The sequence below is a fragment of the Salvia hispanica genome, chromosome 4, assembly GCF_029641045.1.
Source record: "Salvia hispanica isolate PSC_SH4W2 chromosome 4, Shi_PSC_v1, whole genome shotgun sequence".
Taxonomy (NCBI): Eukaryota; Viridiplantae; Streptophyta; class Magnoliopsida; order Lamiales; family Lamiaceae; genus Salvia; species Salvia hispanica.
The window spans coordinates 6,934,598-6,956,549 of NC_142695.1; the positions used below are offsets into that span (position 1 = coordinate 6,934,598).

A 21,952-nucleotide genomic window follows, 5' to 3' on the forward strand; every position below is an offset into this window, starting at 1 on the left:
TATGAAAGCTCAACTTGGTATTCGGTCTCGAGGGATGATTCGCCGGCGGAGTAGTTTTTATAATTTAATTTAGAGTATTTTAATTATGTATTTTTAATTTTTTAGGATTTTAATTATGTATTTTTTTATTTTTTAGGCCTTTAAATTGTAATTTTTATTTTATTTAATGAAGTGTGTTTTTATTAATTGAATTTGTTGGAAATAAAAATATAAAATGAAATTGAATGAATAGTTAGGAGTCGTTTGGTTTTTATGTTTGGTGTAGCCCATGTTCGGGCTTCTAGATGGGCAGAGGTCAAGATTCGTATACAAAATTGATGTTTGGTTGCAATGTTGAATTTGTAGGCCCATCTTACACTTGTGTTTGGTTTTTTTTGTTTAATAGAGATAGTTAACATGTGGTGACTATTCTACCCCTAAGGTTGCTTGTTAATTTCGATTTGCACATATGATATATGCGCCGCGCCTCTTTCTTATTTCCATTCCCGCACTTTTTTTTTCACTCACTTGAGCGCTGCCTTCTTCACAACGGCGTTGCCTGACCTAGTCCACAATCGTTCTTGTAATACCTCGATTTCAATCCAGGTAATTTTACAACATTCACTATCGGTGATCGTATTTGACGAGTATTTGATTATGAGTTTGTGTTTGTGGCGAAGTTGCGTGTTTGAATAGTCCCTTAAATGCTAGTTTCCCGTGTTGATTTGCACTCAAAATGCGTTTGATGGTATCTTGCTGTGTTTCTTTTATTTGTTGGGAAAGTGGGTATAAAATGCGTATGAGATTTATCTTGTTGTAGTTCTTAGGGCTGTCGAAACGGGTAACGGGTATCGGGTAATTTCCTACCCGACCCGATACCCGTCGGGTATTGGATATCCGCTACCCGCTAAAATCGGGTTCGGGATCGGGGTCGGGTATTTAGAATGGTTGATTGTCGGGTATCGGGTATATCCGATACCCGACCGGGTAATACCCGATTACCCGATAATTACCCGATTAGCATTTAGTATAGCCTACTAATTTATCTAACACTCCCCAAAACCAACAATCACTCCATGTTCGATGTGGGACGACAACAACAAATGACAAGCAATCTGAAAATAGTTCTACACTACAGTATGTCATACTCAATCAATATTATATTGTGATTAAAACTTAAAAGTTGTTTTTTTTTTTTATCAAAAGTGGGAGCAAAAATGGTTCTGCACTATGTTCAATCAATATTATATTGTGATTAAAACTTAAAAGTTGATATTTTTATTTATCAAAAGTGGAGCATAAATGGTACTGCATTATGATTATTGCAGCAAATAAAACTATAACTTTGCAAGAAAAGTTAGTGCTTGATGGGGGTTATATTGCAAAAACATATACTGCTCAATATTCCTCAAAGAAATCTTTGAAATATATATTTTAAATGACGAAACATCATTAGTCATAGAAAATAAAAGATATGAATCAGTTGTATTAGAAATGATTCCACAATGTATAATTGTTCTATGTAAATGCTTCAAATCAACATCTTCATGGTTGTATCTCTTCAACCTTTTGATTTAATCCCAGAAAAAAGTGATTTGGTTTGCAGTGAATGAATAAATTTACAACATCTTATAGCAAAAGAATCTGTAACCTATCTTTGTGATGTTCCCCCTATTGGGTCTAAACTTTCTAAATGCAGTTGGTTGGGAGGAAATCCCACATCGCCCTGAGACCAAAGAAGCATCTACAATAGCATAGATAAATGCTGACAATTTGGTATTTCTTTGTCCAGCATCGGGTGCGGGTATCCGGACCATCAGGTGCGGGATACCCGCAGCGGGTATCGGGACACCCGCATTGCTCCTCGGGTCGGGTAACGGGTACTAAAATATTGATTTTTCGGGTGCGAGTACCCAAAAATTCGGGTGCGGATACCCGCGGGTACCCGTTTCGACAGCCCTAGTAGTTCTTACATGATGATATAGAAAATTAGATGGGTATTTATCTTTGTTGTTTGATGGTGTTGATTTTATTCTAACTTGATGTCATATGTTATACTTTATCTGTTTATTTGTTGTCTACATATACGCTGGGCATGTATGTAATATTTGCCTATATTTTTTTGTTGTTCAAAGTGATGTCTGAGGCTCGGACATATGCACCTAGCGCCGGTGGCAGCCAAGGCACTCAAGGTTTGGTTTTTTAGTATTTCGTTCTTCACATAACTTTTGAACATGGAACAGTGAACTATATTATCAATTTTTGGTTGACTCTTTGTTGAATGTCTGTTGTAGGCCGTAGCCAATATCGCTGGTCAAGCTTCCGTCGGTGCGACCGCCCGCGTAGATCTCGGTTTGTTCGTGAAGAGGTTGTGCTACTCTCCTGTTTGAACGATATGGTTGCTAGAGGATGGAAGTCGGACAATGGCTTTCGAGGTGGATACGCAGGCAAGATAGAGAATTGGATGAAGAATGAGTTTCCAACTACTGATTTGATGGCAGATCCACATGTTCAATCTAAGCTAACTAGATGGAAAAAGAACTACTACTTGCTTTCAAAAATCCTTGACCGAAGTGGTGTTGGTTTCAACCTACACAATGATTTCAAAATTGATTGCCCGGATGACCAATGGGACCAAATCGTGAAGGTATGTGCTAGCTTTCTTGACTGCTCCCAGTTACATATTTCTGCCATGCGTTAACTTGTGCATACATGTGCTCATTTTTCTCCTCACAGCAAGATAGCAATGCCCGCACCATGCGACACAAAGCTTGGCCTTACTGGGATGATTGGAAGATAATCTTTGGGAAAGACAGGGCCACTGGTGGGACTTCTTATTGTATTGGTGAAGCAGTGACTAATGATTCCACGGATGATCCTGTTGCATCTATTGGTGAGAGTGGCGATTACTATCCAAGCTTTGAAGATTTTCTGGGGTTTGATCAAGTCCAACCCACCTACACAAACGATGTTCCTGATGACAACAGCGCCCAGAGTGGTGGACAGAATGTGGCTGCAAATACTCCTGCTCCCGCTCCCAAAAAGATACAGAGCAAACGCAAGACCTCTGACGATGATCTGGGCTGCTCAACCTGCTTGGCAATCTCCATGCTGAAACCAATGCTCGTTTGGATAAACTGACTGCCCGTATTGGTTACGAGATGGACCTCGTGCAAGATAGGAAAGAGATCTTCCGTCATTTGGGGAACATCCCAGAGCTCACAGAGAATCAGCGTTACGATCTCTGCGACATCATTGGCAAGGAGAACTCGAGGCTGGAGATCTTCACAGGCCTACCCGACGCATCGAAGCCCGGATATGTGAGGCACCTCATGGAGAAGGAACCTCTTAACTAGACGCCTTGGCATGCGGGTGGGTTGAACTGACATGTGCCGGCTAATTTTGGTTATCAAAAACTATGCTCTTTTGGAATTATTTAGCTAGTTTATATTATATATTATCTACTATGCGACTGTTATGTAACTAAGTACTTGTGTTTTGACGTTGCTTGGTGGCATCTGACCTTTGTTTTGGCATGTAATCCTCTATTTCAACCATATATGAACTGAAATGTCGTATGGTACCTTTTTAATTATTCCATTGTTGTTTGAGTTGCTACGTTTGTGCACTGATTGAGGAGAAAATTCAGAGTTCTTAGTAACGACAGAAAGTGCAAAGAACTAAAAGAGCTAAGTCGATGAAATGCTACCTGAATGGATATACATAAATCTTCAAATTTATGGAAATGACCAAAATTTAATGAAAAATTGTGATTTAACTAGTACTCCAGTATGTAATAAAATTGAAATGTTATATTGAGTTTCAAAATTATGGAAATGACCAAAATTGAAATTATTGCAATCAATAAGCTCCACTTATGATTTTAAATAAAAATATATAGATATTAGTTATTAGTTAAAATAATTTAAGTTATAAAATCTTATTTACTAAAACTTAATATTCAACAAAGCAGTAATATTATACAAGTAAAATTAGTTTTGAATAAATTATTAAATAGTTCAGATTTAACCATCGGCGTGGACAATATAGTAGTGCATTACTAAGTAAAACAAATGATCAAATAAATCATATACAAATATGGGAATTCTATTAGATTTAATTTAAAAACACAAAATGACCAGGAAAACAAAATACTAAAGCACCAGAGATTTGCCTAACATAAAAACCAGATCTTAACTTGATGGAACACAAAGATAACAATTACATAACATATGCAGTGAAAGGATATTATAAAACTACCTAAAAACCATCTGACATTGGAAACACAAATCAATACAAAGATTTGTGATATTGCAATCAGAAACACATTCATGCACTCATTAAAAATCGGGCTTCCGCGGCATCCTAAACCAAGTCACTGGCTTGGAAGATCCACACGAATAGGCGACTGATGGACTCCGTGGTGGGGTTTCTTGAGGCAATACACGTCCCGTGGCATTCTTGTTTGTTGACTCAAGGTCTTGCAGTCCTCCTTCGTCGAACATCAGCTTGCGTTGTGCAAGAGAAAATTTGTTGAAGCTGTTGACCTCGCCCGGCTCATCCGGTTCTGCAATGTTGTGAGGTGCATCACCTTGACGCCCTTGTGACTGAACGGTGTCCGACAAGACAACCAACGTTCCCCCCATTTGTTGTTTAGCGTCGTTCGGCGCAAACAACTCACATAACTCATTGTATGCGGGGTCACTGTTGGTGTGATAGGCACCGAAAAGATGGTTTCTCTACATGGATGACAAGCTAGTATATCAGTTTTTAATTTCATGAAAGGGAAACGCATATTCAACTGCAATTTATGCATACCGGGAGATGATTTGCCCAGGTGTTTTGCGATACGATGATCTTGTTGCTCAGCTGATTCCAGTAGGTACCTGTAAGGCCAAGAAGCTCTTTGAATGTCCTATAGCGTCGTTCCAAGAAGTGAAGGCGATCCACTAGCTCGAACCATTCAATCGTCAAGCCGAAGTGATTCTCCACCATGGATTGGGTCTCGAAAATGAAGTCGCTGGGGAACACGGTCCCATCACATTCGTACTCTTTCTTTAGGCGAACCAAGGTACCGAGAATGATGGTGTCACTGTCATGACTCCATTTTCCTTGGAACAGAAACGGGCTTTGAGGTGGTTCTTCCATTGCCAGAGATTACGATGGAGAAATGGAAAGAGAGAATAAGGATGTTTGTATGTTGCAACACCAAGGAGGACAATATATATAGAAAATTATATTACTCATTTATGAGCACATCTACTTTAGTCCTTGACATATACTTACCCCTCATTCAATGAAGTTGCGCCGAATGCAGAGGTAGATTCATGTCAAATATACACTATGTAAGACGCAAGATAATTCATTCAAGCTAATCTAGTTATTCCTCAAAAGAAGATACACGTCAATGCTACACCAACTTCCTCATATTTAATTACCAAAATCATCTTTATTTGACAACTCAAATTTATGATACTTACTGTAGCTTGCATCGACCTGAATACCCCATCATAATATTTCATATAATACCAACGATATAGTTCAAAACAGCATTGCAACTAGCTGATTCTACAAATGTCATAACAAAACAATAAAGAAGTAGTTGACAAACTACATAATAACAAAGTGTTTTTGTCAAACATTTTGCATTCTAACAAATTAGACCATATTCCCTAGCACAAATCCGAGCATCAATAAGACCACACCCATGACATCCAACAATAGGGTAACCCGAGCTTCATTACGACAGCAGCCAGAGACTCCACAATCACATCTGGTGTTGGATACTTTTTTTTTTCCTTAAATTCGTCACTGGAACACAGTTGTTTCTTAGGGCGACACAATTGACTCTACACATAAGCCGGTAGCTTGCCATCCCCAGTCCGACTATGGTAGTTATCGCACCACAAGAAAGACCCGGAATGGTTTTCATAGGCTGGGCATTTGTAGAAGTATCGACCGGCATGTGTAGCCTCTTTCCCAGCACAAAGCAACTTCATCTTGCCTTTGCCGCAAGGACACTCGGGTATCATGTCAAATTCTTCAGTTACTGTCGACATTGGCTTGCTACAAAAAAGAACACAACACATATAAACTGGAGTTAGAGTGGACATCGAATAAGTAATACTTGTAAAACAGAATCTATTCTGAAAACAATGTCAACACAATAAATCTAAATAGAAAATGAACAAGCCACAAAAAAACGCACATTACTCCACATGGAGTTAGCCAAGTCATCACGCATTTGATTCCATTCCGTAGACGCCTCTACTTAATCTACTGATGCGGAGCAGGAAACTTTGTGATTTATTTTAAATATTTTAATCTCCAATTAATTAGTTATATTTTATTAGTTAGTTTCCTTTTATTAATTAGTTTCCTTTTACTGTTAAAGTCATCGTAAATGACTCCTTTAGGGTTTAGAATTCCTTCTTTAAATTAAGTTGTAATCGTCATTAGCCGTCATCTTGGTTTTGAGATTAATAGAAACGGATCTTCGATCCCTCGCCCTGCGCACTCTGTGTCATCTACAAAAGCTAGGTCACCATGAATCTCCTCGTCTTCCAGTTCTTGTGTAGCACCGACAACGTGTTGCTCAATTGAGTCATTATGCATCTCACCACGTATGAAATTGTGTAGGAGGAAGCATGCCATGATTAACCGGATTTGGATCTTAATCGGATAGAAAGTAGCACTCCGTAAGATATTCCATCGTATCTTTAGCACCGCAAAAGCCCGTTCAATAATGTTACGAGCTCTAGTGTGCCTTAGATTAAACAACTCTCGTGCATTTTGAGGACGCTGGGTGCCGACTCCCCATTCTTTTAAGTGATATCGCATGTTTTTGTAAGGAGTGAGGAATCCTTCAGCATTTGCGTATCCATTATCACATAGATAATAAGTTCCTAAAAAAATGCAAGTATATGATGTAGGTGCTTAGCTAATGTAATTTAAGGGGAAAGCATTAAACTAAAGTCAAAAAGGAATAATTTATCAAAGTATACAGCTATTCAACCTTTCTTTACTCGCAGACCCCCTTCTCTAGTGACAGCGTCCCTAAGCACTCGAGCATCACCCGCCGATCCCTCCCATCCGGGTAAGAAATACAAGAAATTCATGTTGCGGTCACATGCAGCAAGAGCATTGGTCGCTATTTGGCCCTTTCGCGTGCGATATCGTGGCTTATCTACGTTCCTGACGAGGACATTTATGTATGTGCCATCCAAAGCGCCAACACAACCCTATGACAGTGGATGCAACTCCGTAAAAGCAATACAAAACTATTTATTACTATGACTAAACTCCAACTAATGCACTCAAACAAATCAAAATTTCAATGTTAATTACCTTAAAGTGTTTCCAACGCGGGTCAACACAATTGTTTGTTATCAGATCAGGACATCAGGACGAGGCAGTAGAATAGTATGCAACCTGAGAACCGCTTTAAGTAGAAGATGTACATAGTGCGAAACAGTTTCACCCGAGCGTCGAAATGCAAATCCAGAAGGTCTAATTTTCTTATGATGTGCTAAAATATTTAGGAATATTGCTACTTGCCCCTCTAGTAAAACAAATCGACCATTCCAGAGACCACCACGATCTCTTAAAAGAATACACAACCGTCCGAATGAATTCCTATCCATACGGAGGTTCACAAAACAGTCGACATCACTAACTGAGTGAGCCTATTCATATGCCTCACTTGTGGAGGGATTCGATCAATTAGTGAATACCTAACTAACTGATCTGTTGCATGACGCATAAAACGCCTTCTTCTTTTCAAGTATAAATACAGAATGATCATTTGTTGTATACGCAGCAAAAAAAAGTATATCTTCCACCATCAGTTTAACGACATGGGGTACACAAACAATACGGGCCATCACCAACGATTGACTTACAACTAGCAATGAATTGTCCAAAATCAGAATTATGTTCTAACTTGCATTCACAACTACAAGCTACAATAGAAACAAAAAACTCCAAAAATAGGGGCTTTATACGAACCACAAAGCATAATAAAAGCTTTTCACAAACAATCAATTACAGACAAATATGTTTTCTGCCTCACACAGATCTAAGATGCACATACATGTCCTGTCACGCCCGCATTTTCTAAGGATAGAAAACACGGTTGATCGCGACTAGGGGAGGATTAAAGAAGCAGGAAAGAAAGGTGAAAACAACAAAACTCGACCATAGCTCAAAATAAATGGAATATCTCGAATAAAATCAGAGTATTATCTCAACAACTAACAATTCAAAGGAATACAATATCTCATCAATAAATGAACTCAAAAGAAACAATATTCAGCGGAAGCATTCGAGAGAAGAATTATACTATGTATGAAGACATAATATATTCGAAATCTTTATTTGTTATCTTCTTCACTTTTATGCTCAACACCCACCGCGCTCATCACAGCTCAACCTGCACATATAAAAAAAAGAAATGCAGGGCTGAGTACTTGATGCACTCAGTGGACTCATGCCGAAAACATTTTATAAAAAGTATTTATCATGCTACCATTGAGTGAACTCGGGGTTTAACTTTGAAAAATTCCCAAGACACTAAAACCATTTCCATCGCAAAAGTCGACTGATCAGTCATTTTCCCATAGATGTCTACCATATCTAATCCATTGATGACAAGGAATGTGGCCACATTCCAAGTCACTAGACCGGCCGACCCAAAAGACGGCTCACGATCCCCATTGGTGTACACTAGCCTGAATAAGGACTCACTCCCTAGTCAGACCCGAATTCGATTATCCATAGATGGCAAGAGCCACATCAGATAGGTTCCAGAGAATAAAACAAAACACTGGCATGACAAATATTCATATCATTTTCACATAAAATATACTTAGGGCATTGCCCTTATTTAAAAAGAAAGCCCACCTCACAAGCTTAGCTCCTCAAACACTTTCTTGATCCCAACCGCAACAACGTGCACAAGCTCACCCTTTCGAAATAATATAATATGCAAAAACTAAACTTTGCAAAATAAATTATTTAAAACAATGCATACATCCTAAGTGTTTGCTCAAATTATTCTTCGGTCTCGTATAATAAAACATATTCATCAATTAAACACCAAATTTCCCAACATACTTGATCTCTCCCGTCATCACTTAAAGAATAGGCCAAGTATGTAAATTTCCAACACATAGGTCATCTAGCATTTAATATTATTTAAACCTAGAGAAAAGGGTCAACAAAAATATACTCTCCAAATACTAACGTCTATACTCCCTTCCCAACACATGTACATGTACAAAAAGGAAAAAGATTAAGTACTGCTACTGCATACTCCCAGCCGCCACCAACACGTCTTCCTCACCAATTCCTACCAGCAACTCTCTCTCCCGGCATCCTCTTCACGAAAAAAATTTAGGAAACACCCATCTCTCTTAATCTAAATTTCAACTCAGTAATCGATATCGTCTTCTCCTCCTCTCCATGTCCCAAAAATTGGAGCAGCCACTCATTCTCCGTCCCTTCTCTCCTTCGGCGACAGGTAAGTCCGCCTCCCCGTTTCCCCTTTAATTCTTCTAACTAAGTAATACTCCAAACAAGGGTTGTCCTATTACAAAGATTTGGATTCAATTGACTCAAGGCTAAAAATTTTCCACAGGTTGAAAGATTGAGTCTTCGGGTGTAAAGTGAGGATTTAAGAATTGGATAAAATTCCAAGGGAAACTAACGTTAACTATATGCAATGGAAGAACATAAAAAAAAGTTGCATTGAGAGAGGTATACCTTTGGTTTCACGGAAGAAATTGCAGAACGCAAAATTCACGGTTTCCTTTCTACTCTCTCGGTGTTGAACTCTCCATCTCTTTGGTGTAAAGAAGAATCAGCAGATGGCTTTCACTCGAATTTCTCTCCCAGTTTTTGGATGAAAAGATGAAAACTGACTGCGTTTTAGATTTAGAAGGATATATACGAATTTGATAATATTTTTGGTTGGAGATTTTTCAGGGTGGCGGAGATATGTGAAGAAACTGCCGTGGAGTGTGGGAGATATAAATTTGGACTGAAATTGAAATAAAGAGGACTAATTTTGTGGGAGATATATTTGGACTGAAATTGAAAAAAAAAAGGACTAACTTTGGGCTCTAAGTGGCTTTCAACTAAATAAAAGAATTGGGCTAGCAAAAAGAATTATTTCCTAGGCCCATATGTAAATTCCTTTTCCATTGTCGAAATCGCATCTCGTTCTTTGGTTTTCCATTCGCATCTTTCTCATCGATCGTAAGTCGAGTCCTTCAAACGTATAAAGAACTTGGGTTTTAAAAAAAATTGATTGTGCAAACGACATCTTCGAACACAACTAGAAAGGTAGAAAAAATCGGGGTGTTACAATTTACCCATCTTAACAAAAATTTCGTCCCGAAATTTGCTTACGTCCTTCGAATAAAAATTTCTCCATCATCTTGTCCTCCATTTTGCAAGCAGCTTCCTTGTATCGTTAAAATTAAAAACTATAGTTGAAAGTTGTATCGTCATAATATTCCTTGCATTTCATAATGCTCATTCTCGTAGAAAGTTGTTATTATCCTCGTGCTCCTCAGCAGGGTATCAAGATCATCTCCGTCGTGTCGCCACTTTCTAGGTTACGCAAGATGCGACTATACTAATTTAAATTGTGAGTACGATCTCTCGTAGTTGCATGGATACTTCACTTTAGCATCATCTCTTCTTGTGTCGCATCCTCTTTCGCGTTTGAAACTTCATTTCGTCTTCGCTATCCCTTCTTGAAATCCTCCTCTTATATTTTTTTTATCTTATGTTTATGGAAAACTATAGGAAATAGTAATTATTGAACTAGAGATAAAATGGTTCGCACATAGGAATAGAAAAGGTTTCATGATCGCCGCCCTACATTCCCACTCTCGATCTCCTTGCCTCGTGCCTTAACAAATTAGGGGTTCGCCTTAAACTTTCAGATTCTCGTTCGTTTTTGTCACTCGGAAAAGTGATAGATTATCTCAACCTAAAACTACGGTTCGCGCGCATTCAATCTAGCCTACAATATAAGCACTCTATGTTCGCAACATACTTCATCATCCCATAGATCAACAACTATCACATTTAAAGGCATTCATATCTCATCCCAAAGCAAAACACTTTCGCACTTCACGTTTACATTTAAAGCTTTTGAAAATTTGGTTTGTAGAACTTGTGATCGTTATCAATTTGAGTGTTCTTTATATAAAAAAACACATATTTGAAATTTCGTATTGAGTTATGATATGTGATAAGTATCGATTATTTAATTTTCATTACCAAAAATAATTTGTCAATACTGAATTATTTAGTAGCAGTATTTTTTTAGAGTGAACTAGATAAATGATATCTGATCATTCACTTTTGCACATAAATGATACCTGATTTTTATTTTATACTCCCTCCGTCCCAGTTTAAGAGTCACTTTTTGCCATAAAAGTCCGTCCCAGTTTAAGAGTCACATTTAGAATTTTCCATATTTGGTCATATAATTTTACCCCATTGTTCATCAAAATTACATCAAAATGCAATTATCTACATTAAAATAAACCAAAACAAAAATAAAAAACCAAAAAGTCAAAAAATGGATCCACCTTCAACCAACTCACTTCATTCATTACACACTCTACCATCTCACTTCATTTATTACACACTTCCACTCTTTCTTAAAACCCGAGCCATAACAATAAGTGACTCCAAATGTGGGACGGAGGGAGTATCGTTTTTGGTAACTCGTGACAAAATTAATCCCAGGTACAAAACATGTGATTTTTTTGTTATGGAGGATATTTTTGGAAATTTCAATTAAATAGTACTCCCTCTGTCCCACAAAAGATGTCACACTTTCCTTTTTAGTTTGTCCCACAAAAGATGTCACATTTCCCTTCATGGAAAAAATTCTCTCTCACATGAATATAAAAATTATATTTTCTCTCTCCATTTAACACACAAAACAAAACTTCCTAAAATCTCGTGCCGTCCCACAAGTGTGACATCTTTTGTGGGACGGAGGGAGTACCAAATATGTGATTATTTTTTCTTCCTTTCGTATTTCTTTTTTAGTTTCTTCTTCATTCTTTTTTTTTCTTCATTTTCTTCATTTTCTTTTAGTATTTTATATTTCTTTCTTCTCTCTTTTTTCTTCTTAGTTTATGTTTCTTCTTCCTTCTTTTTTCTTTTATTTTCTTTTTCTTCTTTCCTTTTAGTTTATTACACGTACATATCAATTGCATTCATAATATAACAAAATGCCTAGTTAAATTAATTATTTAAAATAAGTAAATCAATTCAATATTTTCTTTAGTAAATTACTTTAGACTCAGTTTAAGATTGAAACATCTAACTAAAAATACTCAACTCGTTATATCATTATGAATACAATTCACATTTATTATTATTATTATGACATAATACTATTATATCATTCATAATTTATATAATTATACTATAATTATTTATTAATTACTACTCCCTCCATCCTAGAGAAGTTGGCACACTTTCCTTTTTAGTTTGTCCCACAAAAGATGTCACATTTCCCTTTTTGGAAAAAGTTCTCTCTCACATGAATATAAAAATTATATTTTCTCTCTCCATTTAACACACAAAACAAAACCTCCTAAAATCCCGTGCCATTTTCAAAGTATGCCAACTTCTCTGGTACGGAGGGAGTACTAGTTTTCAATATTATAACAATAATATATTTGTAATAATTAAATATAATTATAACTATAATTATAATTTATTATATATGAATGATATTAAAAATAATTAATTATTAATTTATAATATTAAAATAATAATATTAATATTGATTAATAATAATAGTATATAAAGAGTGAGGAGAATGAGAGAAGATATTATAATATCACTTTTGTTACTAATTTTATATTTGCCCAAAATATCCTCCATGACATAAATGAAAAAATGTATTTGTTTAGAAAGTATTTTGAGGAGAAATTTGCATTAAGTACCAAAAATGTGATTTATAGATATCAAAAAGTGATATAAAATAAAAATCAGGTATATTTAAACGGAGTTCACTCTTTTTTTTATTACTATTATACAAAACGAAGTAGAATCGTGAAAGGCCGTTAGCTGTAGGGGATGGCGTCCCCCACCTTCTGGAAGACACTCATGCAACCGTTTATCAGGTTCTTAAAATTCACACGCCACTTTTCAAATTCATCACTACCTGAATAAATACATCTTTTTTAATTTCAACAGTTTTCTCATCTTCATCCATGGCTACATTCCACTTGTCGCTCTCCAACTCCCCAAAGCTCATACACTTGAAGAACCGCCACTCCTTTTCCTTTTCCAAAAAGATTTTTTTGCCCAAGAAGCTGTTTTTACCCACGAGGTTTGATGGGGCTTTAAGCTCAAGAATCATCACTTCCTCTCTAGCAAGTTCTACCAGCAACAGCAGCAGCAGTAGGGCTGAAATTGACAAGGCTGAGATTGAGATTGAGAATGAGAGGCCTCCATTTGACATCAATCTGGCTGTCATTCTTGCTGGTTTCGCGTTTGAAGCTTACATCACACCTCCTGTAAATCCTTTTTCTTCTTTTATTTCATCAATTTTGGTTTTTTTTTACATGGGGAAACGGGATTTTTTTAGAGAACATTGTTTTCTTGGGATGTGGCTTGTTTATTAAATTGAGTCTTCTTATTGGTAGTTCTTACAAGGAAAAATAGGTGTGAATTTCTACATATACTCTTCTTATGGTATTTTGTGATGTTGTAAGTTACTCCTATTAGTTTATTAGTGTTAAGGATTGGTGATATACACACTCAATTTAAGTATTTTTTACCTTTACCAAGATTTCTCCAGTGAGGTATGAATGAAGCAAGTCTGCTCAAACTATAGAAAAATTATCAAGAGCCTTAGATATCCCAAATTTCTAATTCATCTTAGTAAACAATAGATTTTCCTGAACTATTTTTATCTATCTAGACGAATCCTCAATAGCAAATGCTCCCTATGTATCCTTGTCCAATCTACAAATATTTCGAGGAAGAATTTCTAACTAGGAAATGATAATGTATGGTGTTTTTAAGAGCAGATACACTTGTAAAAACTTACCACTTTCAAAAAATTTATGATGCAATTGCTTTTAGCCAGTCAAGACGGTTCCGGAGCTTTTTGATATGGGAATTTTGTCTATCTAAATCCCCTGAGATGCTATGATGAAATTCTTGTCCAGTCGCTATGCCTTTTCGTCTGAAATATGCTCTTTATCTTGCGCGTTTTTTTATCAGGATAAAATCGGCAGGCGTGAGATGGATGCTGCCAAGTGCCAGACAGTGTTCCTATCTGAGTATGTACTTTCTGCTATTACTAATGCAGCGAAACTAGCTAAAGTTGGATTTTTATGACAAAATGTGATTTTTCCCTTCGTATTTCGTGTTATTTCCTCATCAGATAAACTTATGGATAGGTATGGTGACAAACATATGAACTCAGAGATGTTAGTTTTGTGCAATAGGAGATGAATGAGAAGATTAACGCTCATTATCCAGTCACTTTTTCCTGTTTACTTGCTAATATTATGTGGTTAGATGCATCCATGTTTTTCTAAAATAAGATCTATTCCAGCCTGTTTCTCTTTCCTTCATATGCTTATAAGCTTTCTATAAAAAAACTAAGACTCATCTGACATTTTCAGGTCATTTGTACGTGAAATTTATGATGGTCAATTATTTGTAAAGCTAAAGAAAGGTTTCAACTTCCCTGCCATGGACCCTTGGGTAGGGTAATGTCTATAATTCTTTTTACGTCGGAGAGTTGGTCCATCCAATTACTTATAATTCCGTCTCCCTTGACTGTAAATTATCACTCTTCACGTAATCTAACTCTAGTGATGAATCTTTACTTGGTTTTGGCTCATGATTGTCGTTTTTGTATGCTCAGGGAACTAGCGATCCATATGTAGTCATGCAATTGGATTGTCAGATAGTCAAAAGCAATGTCAAATGGGGGTAAGTTAACTCATATATTCGCGTATTTATGGATTAAGAAAGCTGAAATTTTTTAGCATTTCAAAATAGTGATGTAAGAAAGGGGTTAAATTTTTAGTTTCTACTACTGCGAGCCCAATATATTTGAGCAGAAATGCCAAAATATTTTGTGCACAGTTAATTATATTCTCCGGGGAACTTGCTATGGTACTGGTTGTTTGAAATAAATTTTTATTTATGCTTAAGAATTGACATAGTCTACTCTGGACATTCTCTCCCACTCAGGACGAAAGAACCCAAATGGAATGAGGAATTTGCTTTGAATATCAAGCAACCGCCCATACATGATCTTCAGGTTGCTAAAGACTCTGAACTCCAAGCTCATTGTAGTTTTTTCTTCTTCCTCTATATTAAATTTTTTTGAACAAATCTATGAGAGTGTTAGCACACACATGCATACTTGAGATATGACTAAGTACTATGCAGGAATATTATGCCTTATTGGACAGTCCAAAATGTCTTCTCAAATCTGTTTCTTGAAATTATGCGCTGATGTTGTATGCATTAGTTTCTTGACTCCTGCACTCGAAGATAATCGGGTACAAATGCAACTGAAATTGATTCTTTTCACTTCAGGTGGAACTGTTAGTAATAACGTTATGGATAATTTCCTGTAATTTTGGTCATGAGTCTGGTGGAAAAATGTTTCATTTAGTATTAAGTAGCACTTTTATTTTATTCATCATCAAGCATCTCTGACTTCTGTTTAGGTTCTCAAGCTAATAATTCTGTTCTAGATTTATCATCAACCTCGATTTCTTCACATGAAATATCCATCATCTCATATATTCATGAGGTCAACATCGGTTGCTTATTTTCCTTCATCTTCTATACAGGTTGCGGCTTGGGACGCAAACCTTGTAACCCCACACAAACGCATGGGGAATTCCTGTATCAATTTGGAAAACCTTTGCGATGGTACAATCTTATCACTACATAACCACAGCAATAGTACTGTTATTTTCATCAATCCTAAAATTGCTTTGGACTTGAGAATGTCATTTGTATATTAACTGCAATTTTTATTAGGAGAAAAAAAACTAATCCCTCCGTCCCCATAATAGATGGCACACTTGGGGAATGGCACGAGATTTTTGGAGATGATATTTTGTGTGTTAGGTGGAGAGAGAAAATAGTAATTTATATTAATGTGAGAGTGAACTTTTTCAAAAAAGGAAATGTGGCATCTTTTGGGGGACAAACTAAAAAGGAAAGTGTGACATATATTATGCCACGGAGGGAGTACTAATCAGCGGAAAAAGAACATAATATGAGCTAGCACTCATATGTTGCTTTCCTAGTATTTGCAACAAATAATAAATCTGTAATATTAGGAGCTGTGTATCTAATAAGAAACTCCTCTTTTGTTAGGAAATTCACATGAAGTGCTTCTTGACTTGGAAGGGATGGGAGGTGGTGGGAAGATAGAACTGGAGGTAAGTTGACTGATTAAACACTAGATATTAAGATATTATCAGATATCAGGACTTTATCTGATTGGATCGGTACTTATGTTGCATAAGGAGTAACTAGTGTGGCTTCTGAATTAGCTTTTAATTTTTTCTGTCATTTAGAAAATTAGAATTCAGAGTTCATAAATATTCTTGTACTGAGTAAGGGAAGAACTTTAATCAGTTAAACCGATTTGTTTTGACTTCTCCTTCCGTTATCTCCATTAAAATGTATATACAAGTACAAGACTGAACCCTTGAATCTTCCACAGTTTGGAGTGGAACTTTTGTAATGTGCAGGGTTTGCAAAATAACACTATTAGGGGATTCAATTGAGAAAAGAATTTAACTGTGAATAACAGTGCTTATATTATTATTAATTTTGGATAATCTAATTTGAGTGGTCAAGGAAAGTAAAGGTGATTTTCAATTTGTAGTGTTACTGAAAATGTGAAATTTTCAGTGTCTGGTCCAAAATGGTGTTGCTTTGGGCTTCATGAATGAATGCTGTTGCTGAAACGCTTTAAATCGATGGCTGAAATCTCATCGTTGTGTTTTAAATGCATTGACATTTAACTTTCCTGCTAATTTGTTTCAGGTAAAGTACAAGAGTTTTGGAAAAATAGACGACGAAAAGAAATGGTGGAAGATTCCCCTTGTGACTGAATTTCTAGAGAAACACGGTTTGGATCCTGCGGTCAAGATGTTTGCTGGGTCAGAAACAGTTCAAGCACGTGACTTTGTACAGTTTGCTTTCGGACAGTTAAAGTCTCTTAACGATTCGTACCTTCAAAAGGACCAGCTTTCCGAGACCAAAGTTACTAGTGACCCCGACCCTGATGTTAAGGAAAAGCAGTCGGAGCTAGAGAATAATGAGGGCTCTACAAATAAAGACAGCAATGATGGAATCCTATCAAATGATGATGCGGTGAACAATGTGAAAAACAATACAGAAGAAATCCAAGCTGTGGAGGATTCATGGACTGACAAACACTTTTGGAAAACGTTAGCTGATACTGTGAATCATAATGTTGTTCAAAAACTCGGTCTTCCTGCCCCAGAGAAAATGAAGTGGGACGAAGTTGACTTATTAAAGAATTTTGGTTTGTTATCACGTGAAAAAGCAGAGGCAAGTTATGTTGAGTCAGGGCTTGCCACTCCGAATAATCAGGAGGTAGTTGAAGCTGATGCAAAGGATGGGTCGGAGTCCAGTGGCACGCAGCAGACATCATCACTAGCCGACATTAAAAAAATTACACAGGATATATTACGACAAACCGACTCCATATTGGGTGCTTTGATGGTTGTAAATGCAGCAGTTTCTAAATTAAGCAATGAATCAGGCCTAATTGGAAAGAAAGAGGATACTCCAGTCGAAGTGGAAGAAGAAGTGCCTGGAGACGAAGAGAGCAAAAGACTAATTAGTAATCAAGGTGGATTAACAATGACTGAGGAAGAAGCTGAGGAGATGAGGAAACTTTTCTCGACAGCCGAAAGCGCCATGGAGGCGTGGGCACTGCTTGCAAATGCATTGGGCCATCCAACATTTATAAAATCCGAGTTTGAAAAGATTTGCTTCTTGGATAATGCAGAATCAGACACTCAGGCGAGTCCCAGAACCATATTTTGGATAGAGATTGCGTAATCTAGATGGTTAAGATTCCATTTGATTGCACTGTTTAATGATAGAAAATAGTTCTTTTAGTAATTTTTCTCCCTGTTAGGATGCAGGTGGCAATTTGGCGCGATCTCGAAAGAAGAAGACTTGTCGTAGCTTTCAGGGGAACAGAACAAGTAGGTTCTAGGATTTCTGTGATTAGGGACAATTTATTTGAACTTTCGTGGCTAGCATGCTGACACTCGATCTTTTCAGACCAGGTGGAAGGATGTAGTGACAGATTTGATGCTCGTACCTACAGGGTAACGCAACTATGTTACAAAATATTCATCTAGTTCAGTTTTGTCCCGCCATTTCTATTTTCCCCTGTATTAGCAGCTATTTTTCTAGGGAAGTTCATATCATATATTTTCTGTCTTAAGCTGTTAAATGTTGCGTTGTATTGTTCTCGTACAGGCTAAATCCTGAAAGGATAGGTGGTGATTTCACGAACGAGGTTCAGGTACACGTGATGATTCTAATTCTGATTCTGTAACTGCTTATTAAGATCGTGAATATTGACTTGTGTTGTTGAATTCACTTCAGGTGCATAGTGGTTTTCTGAGCGCATATGATTCTGTTAGAACTAGGCTTATCACACTCATTAAACAAGCTACAGGTCACAGGTAATGAATCGTTTTGCTAGACATCGCTTATGGACCCTTGTTTTTTACATAAGTATGCTAAATTAAATTTTTTCTATTGCAGGGATGATGATTCTATTGAGTTGCTTCCCACATGGCATATATATGTGACAGGACATAGCTTGGGGGGCGCTTTAGCTACCCTTCTCGCCCTTGAATTGGCATCAAGTCAATTAGCGCAGTCAGTTGTTATTCAACTAATTATCACTTTGCTTCCTATGAATCTGTATTTAGCACTTAAATATAATTAAATTTCCCATGTGAATCACTCTGGGACTAGGTGTGGAGCTATTGCTGTGACTATGTACAACTTTGGATCTCCGAGAGTTGGAAACAGAAGATTTGCTGAAATATACAATCAGGTATGTGTTCAAGTATGATGTCGAACAACAAAAAACATACATGATGCTTATATTTATTCGATCAATATTAGAAAAATGAAAGGAAGTGGGAAAATTCTACATGTAGCTATTGCAGTTGAAAGTGATTACAGTTACCAAGCATGCTGCCATCAAATATAGATAGATTTAAGTTTAAGATTTCAACTCCAATTTTGTTTCGGTTGTTGCAGAAAGTGAAGGACAGTTGGAGAGTCGTCAATCATAGGGACATAATACCGACAGTGCCTCGTTTGATGGGATATTGCCATGTAGCCCACCCAGTTTATCTGGCTGCTGGCAATCAGAAGGATGACATGGTGAGTGGCTCATCGTTTAGAATTTCTTATATGTTTACAATTTTCCATAATTTCCTTGAAACCTCAACCTCAAAGTTGTTTTATCACAATTAATTTTCTCGTGAATCTTTCAACTATGATTTAGCAATCTGATGGGAATAGAAAACTGAACTACGCTTTCACTTTTACTTGGAATAGATGGTCGTGTAGTCCTTTCAACTATGGCATATATACTCAATCCATTTCTCATGTTTTCTTTGCTAAAATTGCATGTAATTTCTTGTTGCAGGAGAATCTAGATGCTCTGGAGGTTGGATATGAAGCTGACATTATTGGGGAAGCGACGCCTGATGTTCTTGTCAGCGAATTCGTATGTTCATATTTCCACTTTATACATCCCAAAAAGTCAATTTCTCAGTTTCCAGATTTGAACAAATACATATTCAGAATAGTTTGAATAATCTAGAAAAGAAAAGGCGAGGCATTTCCACTTTGGGAATGAGTAATGACATGTATATCTGAGAAATAGTTTGATCGATTTATTGCATCCATTTTGATCTTATTGCTAGATGAAAGGGGAGAAAGAGCTCATCGAGAACATTCTAAACACAGAAATAAATATTTTCCGCGGGATTAGAGATGGGAGTGCTGTGATGCAGCATATGGAGGATTTCTATTACATCTCACTGCTAGAGGTAATGACTTTTTTTAATCACCATGTCTACAGTTCAACGTCGTGTTTTGGTGTTGATGTCGTCTGATCCCTTCCTTGTTTCACGAATCTCAGAAAGTGAGATCTAACTATAAGGGTGTTGGAGGATTTCAACCAGTAGGAGCAGGCAAGAAGTTGTCTGCTTGAAAACCGCATTTTCGCCATCACTGGTAACAAGTGAAAATCTGCATTTGGAAATTCTTGAATGATATGATGCCACTGTTATTGCTTACTATGCACAGAAACTTAAAATGAAGCATTTGTTGTTTGTTACCAGAAAAAAAGAATATATTTCACAAGTTTATGTATATAGATTTATTGTATATTATAGGCATCATTTGGGGATGAGTATATCCTTATTGAACTCTCTTTTTCTAATAATAAGCAATACATGTATAGATTACTGAACTCTTTTTTTATAGTTGGGGGTAGGGATGTCAATTGGGCTAACCCATTCGGGTTTGGGCCAATCCACTCGGGTTGCCGGGCTATTCGGGTGCAGGTTATTCGGGCTGTGAATTTTTTGGGTTATAAATTTTCGTCCCTAACCCTAAATCTTCGGGTTTCGAGCTAACCCACGGGCTATTCGGGTCAATAGTAATTTTATATGTTACTTTCTATTCAATCAAATATTCTAAATTATTAAGAAGCAGATTGTCGCAAATAGTAAAGTATTATCAAAGTGAACAAGAGAAATAAAATAATAGCAATTGAAAATTGAAACAAATAGATAAACACATTGTTTAATTAATAGCACACATGAATCTGACTACAATTAACTAGAAATTGTGTATTTTATAGTAACCTAACTTTCAATTAGAGAGAGAAGACATAATTACCATATATTCTTCATATCAATGTTGTATTTAATATTGATATTACCAAATATACTTCATATAAGTATATGGGAGTGTTAGGGTGGCACCACCTCTTAAAATAACACTATACCACCATTTCTAGCCAATTATTTGTACACGTGGACGAATAATAAGCTGTCATGTGGCAAAAAAAACCTAAAAAAGACGGCCAGCAACATGGTATACACTATACAATAATTTTTCTTGGCCAGCAATATCCGACACACTATAAAGTAATTTATAGATTGTTGTGTAGCGTTTATAATATTGTTGTGTAGCGTTTATAATATTGCTGTATATGTGGTGTCACGGTGTATATAATCCTCAATTTTAATTATATTTTTATATTAAATGCTCAACCCGTGGGCTAACCCGCAACCCACCCGGGCCTGCCTGCATAACCCGCCGACCCGAACGGGTTAGCCCGTGTAACCCGCTTCTGAAAGTGGGTTGCGATTTTTCAGCCCTAACCCTATGATTTTACCGGGTAATTCGGGTCGATTTATGGGTTTCGGGCTAGATTGACATCCCTAGTTGGGGGATATGGGAATGGACTTTTGGTATCAAAGGCAACTTATGTCTAAAACTACATTGTTTTCAATTAGACCATTTAGACATGCCCACGGTTTGTAAACCGGCGGTTCCAGTTTCGAAAAATGTGAAATCGGAACCGAACCGTGAGGCTATTTGACGGTTCCGGTTTTGGTTCGAAAACCGGCGGTTTTTCGGTGACTTTTTACGATTTTTCATGGTTCCGAATCGTCGTTTCCGGCGATTTTTCGCGGTTCCGGTTTGGAACCGTCCGGAACCGGCGGTTCCGGCGGTTCCGGCACGGTTTCGGTTCGTAAAATTTAGAACCGGAACTGGCCCGCAGTTCAAAATATGGCGGTTCCGGTTCAAGAAAAAAGTCACGGTTCCGGTTCCGAAACGGAACCGGCGGTTACGG

At 37.0% G+C, this 21,952-nt stretch overlaps 2 protein-coding genes and 1 pseudogene across 3 annotated transcripts; 2 read left to right on the forward strand and 1 right to left on the reverse strand.

The window, feature by feature from the left end:
- Positions 1 to 2,736: 2,736 nt before the first annotated feature.
- On the forward strand, positions 2,737 to 3,335 carry LOC148927156 (uncharacterized; annotated as a pseudogene).
- A 2,493-nt stretch (positions 3,336 to 5,828) lies between these two features.
- Positions 5,829 to 7,699, reverse strand: LOC148927157 (uncharacterized). The gene is made up of 5 exons (XM_089056506.1): positions 7,327 to 7,699; positions 6,995 to 7,220; positions 6,504 to 6,884; positions 6,193 to 6,252; positions 5,829 to 6,073 (listed from the first exon to the last, which is right to left on the reverse strand). Exons 2-5 carry the CDS (start codon positions 7,095 to 7,097, stop codon positions 5,829 to 5,831), a joined length of 789 nt encoding a protein of 262 aa, XP_088912632.1. The 5' UTR covers positions 7,098 to 7,220; positions 7,327 to 7,699.
- A 5,383-nt stretch (positions 7,700 to 13,082) lies between these two features.
- On the forward strand, positions 13,083 to 20,557 carry LOC125191729 (putative triglyceride lipase). Of its 2 annotated transcripts, XM_048089133.2 has the most exons (19): positions 13,083 to 13,142; positions 13,216 to 13,538; positions 14,251 to 14,309; positions 14,658 to 14,739; positions 14,903 to 14,970; positions 15,235 to 15,304; positions 15,846 to 15,927; positions 16,381 to 16,445; positions 17,059 to 18,066; positions 18,192 to 18,254; positions 18,334 to 18,380; positions 18,535 to 18,580; positions 18,664 to 18,743; positions 18,826 to 18,942; positions 19,042 to 19,123; positions 19,333 to 19,458; positions 19,727 to 19,807; positions 20,007 to 20,132; positions 20,225 to 20,557. In XM_048089133.2, exons 2-19 carry the CDS (start codon positions 13,233 to 13,235, stop codon positions 20,294 to 20,296), a joined length of 2,580 nt encoding a protein of 859 aa, XP_047945090.2. In that variant the 5' UTR covers positions 13,083 to 13,142; positions 13,216 to 13,232; the 3' UTR covers positions 20,297 to 20,557. The 2 variants fall into 2 exon arrangements, with proteins under 2 accessions (XP_047945090.2, XP_047945091.2); XM_048089134.2 differs by lacking the exons at positions 13,083 to 13,142; positions 13,216 to 13,538 and having other exon boundaries at positions 14,271 to 14,309; positions 14,658 to 14,744.
- The last annotated feature ends 1,395 nt before the right edge of the window (positions 20,558 to 21,952 follow it).